Genomic DNA, 7,081 nt, shown 5'->3' on the forward strand with positions numbered 1-7,081 from the left:
CCCCCCCCCCCTCTAAAAAAGAAAAAAAAAGAAATAAGAGAAAAATCAGAGGCAATGAATCAACAGCAACAAAAATTAATGATACTAGTAAATAAACAAAAAGTTTCTATATGTTACATTATTCTATATTTTTTATCTCAAGGTAGGTATATTGTAGGGGTATCGCTGTTACGATTTCGTTGTCACATTTACTGGTCCTGCAGCATAAGTAAATGCGCTGTTTTTGCACAACGCAATCACGAAAAATTTTGAACAATACTTCAAGAGGTGGCAACATCGCAGAAGGCACACATTTGCATGTGGCACCATGATCACTGACTTACACTCTTTTTCCCTGATATTTGCAGCTCCTGTTGAACAAGTTTGAAGACATCAGACAGATCTACATCCTTTACCTTGGAGAGAAGCTGCAATATATAAGAAAGCAAATATTAGTTGAATCTTAATCCTCATACACAGCAATGTAGTGTGTATCGTATATATGTATATGCCTACTGTGAGATACTGGAATAATGGTCAACCTTGTTTCCGGCAGTAGTGAAAATCAAACGGCTATACTGTACAATACAATACAATACAATATTAGTATTTCTATAGCGCTCTTACAAATAGTACAAATGTATCACAGCGCTTCACAAATCCATCTTTCACTCGGGAGGTAGGAGAAAAGAAAGATAGGAAAAAAAAAATACAACAAACAAGGAGAGAAAGAAAAAAAAAACTGTAACATGAATCATCTGTGAGACATCATGATTCATTCCTACAGGTACACTCATACATACTTTGGTTTTAAACCTGTTGAAGATAAAATCATTTCATCAAAAACCTGAACAATGTAGGCCTACACAAGGTCATTAAGTAGTAAGTGATGTATGTTTGCAGGGTGACATGACATTTGCTTCTGCGACAATTGCTCCGGTCTTATTTTCACCAAGGACTAAAGGTTAGAGTTGTGATTGGGTACTAGGTTTACTTTTGATGCGAGGATTAGGATTAGGTTTAGGGTTATGTTTATGGGTAGAATTTACTTTTGGCTCAGCTTGCAGATATTTCATGGTAGGAATTGTCGCAGGAACGGATGTCATGGAACCGGTTTGCACCAAGTTGGGGGGAGTCTGATTACATGGTAAATTTACTGAACTAACACAAACATTTAATTCACACATAAAAGAAAACGGAACACACTGGGGATGCCCGCTTCCATACACCATACCTCAGTGAGTGCCACAGCGTATCCTTGTCGAGCTCCCTTCCTTGATGAGGCCAGACCACGTATTAATCTTTTCAGGCTGTACGAGACCTCAGAACAATAGCGTTTCTAGGAAATAAACAAAGATCTCTCCATGTTACTTTACCGTAGTTTCATATTTTCTTTACGACTCACTGGTATCTCAAACACTCTGCTCACTTGATGTATACACCAGTGCAACACAAACATCAGCAGGCATGTTTCACAAGTCAGGACTTGAGAGCCAATTTGAGAGCAATCAACTTAGTAACTGAGAATCACAGTAGTGCAATGAAAAATTAGCATTCTGCAATTTGTACTTGAATTCAATTTTTCAACTCCCAAAGACAAACAACAAACGAATCCTATCAAAGTTGGTATAATGTGCAAGAACTTAGTTTCCAGTTCTTTGTTAGAATGCTGACCAGTACATGAATCCAACAATTGATGTGAACATCATTAGCATCAAATTGAACCCCATATTTTGGCAACTGCTTGGATACATGAACCAACAGTGTGTGGCTAGCAAGTACTTTCAGATATGCTGAATCCAATGGTGTGGTCTCGCAAGCTCAAAGTCTTCTCAAGTATGGACAATACCTTGAAAACACCCCTTACCTTTTTTTTTTATGGCAGCAAATATCTATAGGTGTACCTTTCACAAGCAAGGGCCATGGTAACAACAGTGATAAGGGCCCAGGGCTTTATGCACATAAGTAAATTTAATGCTCATAGGTAAATTTAATGCTCATCGCAGTAACATGGCATTTGTGGCCAAAGCTGTGTAATATGATACTGATTTCAAAGGTAATTTTCTCGAGATAGAATTAGAAACATTGCTTTGCCATGAAATTTGAAATTCATACTCATCATTATCTTTCATAATAATTAATAAATCTAAAATTCATCCTCATCATTATCTTTCATAATTAATAAGATTTTATAGATATTTATAATCTAGTCCATTATCCACTTTTCATGGAATTTCAAAAATTACGAGTCCACCTCAGACACAGCAGAACTAGTCTATTCACAGTTTCTATTGCTGATAAATGGTAGGTCCTAAACCTTCATGCTAATCTTGGATTATAACAAATGTACAAAATTGTACCGGTACTTCTGTGTGATGTCAATGAATTCAAACTTCTGCACAAAGTTGGAAACTCCTTACGTACCCTCAATTTCGAGTTGATCTTTCCCAATATGGCCCTAATACACCTTCATATCCATGCAATATCTCGAATTCCACTGAACCAAATTGCATCAAACTCACAGGATACTTAATTATTTCTAGAATTACACATTGTATGTGAATTTGAACCAAGATCGGTTGTCGGAAATCATCAATATTGATATTCAAATTCATGAAATTCTTCCGTCGAGATGTTTTCATTGCAACTGATTGACAAATTGCCCTACATCGATGTAAATAAGCACTGAATTGATCAGTGTTTTAGTAGTAGCCATGATAACAAGGAAAAGTAGAAATTACGCGGTGCGTAATACATGTCCCCGCCGGAAGTAGCATTTTGTAGCAAATGTACAATACAGGTCAAAAATCAAGGTCAAAGGTCAAAGAAGTCACAGGTCAAAATTCTGTGTAGAAGTTCTGAAGCCCTCACCTAGTGCCATCACATAAAGCAAACGGAATTGAAATCGGGTTAGAAATGGCGAAGGAGTAGCATTTTGTAGCAAAATGTACAATACAGATCAAAAATCAAGGTCAAAGGTCAAAGAAGTCAAAGGTCAAAATTCTGTGTAGAAGTTTTAAAGCCCTCACCTAATGCCATCACATAAAGCAAACGGAATCAAAATCGGGTTAGAAATGGCGAAGGAGTAGCATTTTGTAGCAAAATGTACAATACAGGTCAAAAATCAAGGTCAAAGGTCAAAATTCTGTGTAGAAGTTTTGAAGCCCTCACCTAGTGCCATCACATAAAGTAAACGGAATCGAAATCGGGTTAGAAATGGCGAAGGAGTAGCATTTTGTAGCAAAATTTACAATATAGGTCAAAAATCAAGGTCAAAGGTCAAAGAAGTCAAAGGTCAAAATTCTGTGAAGAAGTTTTGAAGCCCTCACCTAGTGCCATCACATAAAGCAAACGGAATTGAAATCGGGTTAGAAATGGCGAAGGAGTAGCATTTTGAAGCAAAATGTACAATACAGGTCAAATATCAAGGTCAAGGGTCAAAGAAGTCAAAGGTCAAAATTCTGCGTAGAAGTTTTGAAGCCCTTACCTAGTGCCATCACATAAATCAAACGGAATTGAAATCGGGTTAGAAATGGCGAAGGAGTAGCATTTTGTAGCAAAATGTACAATACAGGTCAAAAATCAAGGTCAAAGGTCAAAATTCTGTCTAGCAGTTTTGAAGCCCTCACCTAGTGCCATCACATAAAGCAAATGGAATCGAAATCGGGTTAGAAATGGCTAAGGAGTAGCATTTTGAAGCAAAATGTACAATATAGGTCAAAGGTCAAGGTCAAAGGTCACAACTGAAATTCTGTGTAGAAGTTTCAAAACTCCCATGTAGTGCTATCATATAAAGCAAACAGAATCAAAATCGGCTCATAAATGACAGAGAAGTAGCAAATTGAACATTTTGATCACACACGGACGCACGGACGGACGGACGGACAGACGGACGGACACACACACCTACGGAGCCCGTTTCATAGTCCCCTGCTTGAACTCGTTCGGCAGGGACAAAAAATCATGGGCGTACATACTCGAGCAGGATTAGAACCTACGACCTCCTGATCACCGGACAGGCGTCATCTCCACTAGACCACCAAGCTTTCGCCCGACAGCAAGTGTTGGTTCTAATCCTTATAGCATGCAGCGGGTACTGCTTTGTTATTCAAATTCATGAAATTCTTCTGTCGAGATGTTTTCATTGCAACTGATTGACAAATTGCCCTACATCGACGTAAATAAGCACTGAATTGATCAGTGTTTTAGTAGTAGCCATGATAAAAAATCATGGGCGTACATACTCGAGCAGGATTCGAACCTACGACCTCCTCATGAATCTGAATAACAAAGCAGTACCACCTTTCCTGCAAGTTTCATTCAAATCTGTGCCCAACTTTTTGAGTTATTTTGCACACGGACAAACAAACAAACAAACGGTAATGAAAACATAACCTCCTCCCTTGGCAGAGGTAATAACATCCTCTAGGTGCTCTATTCTCTCCGACATGGATTCAGGCAGAAAAGATCATGTGAGCTCCAGCTGCTTCGCTTCATCAGCAACCGCACAAACAACATAGAAAAGAAAAGACACACTGATGTCATCATCACAGACTTCGGGAAAGCCTTTGATAAAGTTGGACACTGAGAGGCTCCTGCTGAAACTACCCCACTGCGGAATACGAGGGCGCGGAGCAGCAGGTGGATATCCAACTTCCACAGTAAGTGAAAGCAGAGAATTGTTCTTCAAGGATCTCAGTCTACAGAGGAAGAAGTCGATTCAGGTGTCCCACCACAGGGTTCAGTCCTCGGCCCATGCCTCTTTTCTACGTTTACTAGTAAATGATTAAGTCTCCATCACAATCATACTGACCATAGCACATCAAGAGTTGGAGAAATGATCAAACAACTAGGATGGTCTTAAAATACCTGAAGAGAGCACTCATGACTTGCTCTGTTCTACAAAATCCAAAAGGTTGTAGATTTCAACCCGACAAACCACATACATGTAACTCCTGTGAGGAGACCATCAAGGACAGTTTACCAATCACACTGATAGTGATAGGTATCACTCTATCAGCTCCCTAGGTCAAGAACTGAACAATGCAACACAGAAAGCAATCATTCTGTGCAAGGCCAAGGACCTTGCATACATGTACAGTACATGGAACTCTCTCCCAACAAAAAAAAACCTTGTAGAGTCGTACCAAGGACAAGGCTCGATCTCCCATGCCAAAATTTGACCACACACAAAAGCATACGTTTTACTTGTATATCATGATGGCCAGTACCAGCAGACAATTTTGGATGGTGTTATGGGTGGCTTGCTTTATAAGTAAAGGCTCCATTGATTGGTAGAAGTATTTCATTAAATAGCCTAGTAGGCCTTCTGGCAAAATGTTGTGGCATACTCATGAAATAGGCCCCATTACTGCGTGTCTGTACTAATACTACAGCGGCTCGCCCGTTAAATACTCGTGAATTCAGCCCCACGGTGCATGTGGCATTCATAGGTAGATAAGCACGGCAGTTGGGCTTTCTTCCACAGTATAACACTCGTTAATGTGGCTGTCCCCACCAAATGACGGTGTTAACGCAAGATTAATACAGGTGTGGGGCCAATTTCCACAGGCCTCTTTCGTCTGTCCTCCCTCTCTCCAGTTTTTTTTTTTTCTTTGTTTAGTCTTCAACTTTTTATTCTTGGAAAGACTCCCTAATGTCCCTCGACTAATGGCCAATTTAACCATAAATACAACCCTATACCGGTACCTAACCCTAAAAGTAAAACTATATAACCTAACCGTGCTTGCTAATGCACAGGTGCATACACACTGCAGTGGGGCCAATTTCACGATTATATACCGATTTTGCCAATGTTGTGGCTAAGTAAACCAAAACGTAAGTCTAGAATCAGACTGGAAGATTTATTTTTTACTTGCACCTTATTATAGGGCCTAAATTTATTTGGTACTTATTTGGGAACTCTGTCTGCACCTCGCGCCTGCCCTGGCACCTGCACTTCACTTCCTTTGCATTAGCTGCAACACACAGACTACAGCAGGCAGGCGCAGGGCTGCCCACTCTCACTCACCAGCTCACTGAGACTAGTGAGAGTGAGACTCACTCATTTTGGTCCTTTCTCACTCTAAAACTTTATTTCATTTGCATGCACTTCTATTAGTATTGATCTCACTCATTTTGACTCCTAAATTATAGCATTGCCATTGATTGGCCTATGGGAGTCTCACTCTCAACTTAGTTTCCAATGTTGGCAGCCCTGCTACACAGAGTAACAGTAACACTGTAACAGACTTTTAGTAACAATTTAATAACTGTTACAACTACAGAGTGCACACATACATAATACACACACATTTTTTTTTTCTAGCTAACGTTAGAGAAGCATTGTTGGACGTGATTAACACAAGGCACATTTTTTTAATTCCATTTTTTTTTTCTTTACAAGGGGAAGGCATTACAAACCAAATCCTCAACCAAACCACCAACGTTCTGACTAGTAAATTTATAGGCCTAAGTTACACTGTTGTATGTTGTGATCGTCAACGCACGAGGTAGCGGTGGCGGCGCCCCAGTAGCCATGCGGGTTTTAGTGCAGTGCTCGTGCAATGTGGTAGGCGAGGCGATGGCCAAGATCGCGATGGCGCAGGGCGGGCGAGCCCGACTCGATCTCCCATTCATCGTGTGTCTGTGTACCCAAATTGCGACACCCACCCGGCGCCACGCGCACCTTACGATCAGTATACCCGGTCATACCCGATGCTCACCTCGCTCGATTCATTTTGTTTAGAGATCAATATTTCAAGCAAAGTTCTTGCTCCAGAAATCCGTTCCTTGTCAGATGGCACAGCCAATTTCCAAAATGTGTCAAGAAACTGTTTGTCCATTGGCACTTTCGTCGCATTTTCTGAGCCTTTTCCCACGTGGTCTTGCAAATCGGCTGCCATTCTTCTTCACATGCAAATGATGTACTGGTAATATGTAATATTTTTGGTGAGGGTCGTAAGAATGCTATAAATATTTTTCTGAATTGTATTTTATTAGAATTATATCAAAATTGAAAAATATATTTTTGTTGATTTATGTAGGTAGTATCTTTTGGTCAGCATTCAAGTTCTACATTTACCTCTTACAACAACATCAT

At 40.0% G+C, this 7,081-nt stretch overlaps 1 protein-coding gene across 1 annotated transcript in view; it reads right to left on the reverse strand.

Annotated features, from left to right (window-relative positions):
• Positions 1-6,884, reverse strand: part of LOC140227683 (myb-binding protein 1A-like protein) — a 46,857-nt gene extending 39,973 nt beyond the window's left edge. Inside the window, exons 1-3 of the mRNA XM_072308097.1 lie at positions 6,705-6,884; positions 1,214-1,318; positions 324-407 (exon numbers count right to left, since the gene is read on the reverse strand). Of these exons, the coding sequence (XP_072164198.1) occupies positions 324-407; positions 1,214-1,318; positions 6,705-6,884 (369 nt within the window). The remainder of the gene's footprint in view (positions 1-323; positions 408-1,213; positions 1,319-6,704) is intronic.
• Positions 6,885-7,081: the final 197 nt, after the last annotated feature.

The sequence above is a fragment of the Diadema setosum genome, chromosome 4 (assembly GCF_964275005.1).
Source record: "Diadema setosum chromosome 4, eeDiaSeto1, whole genome shotgun sequence".
Lineage (NCBI taxonomy): Eukaryota > Metazoa > Echinodermata > Echinoidea > Diadematoida > Diadematidae > Diadema > Diadema setosum.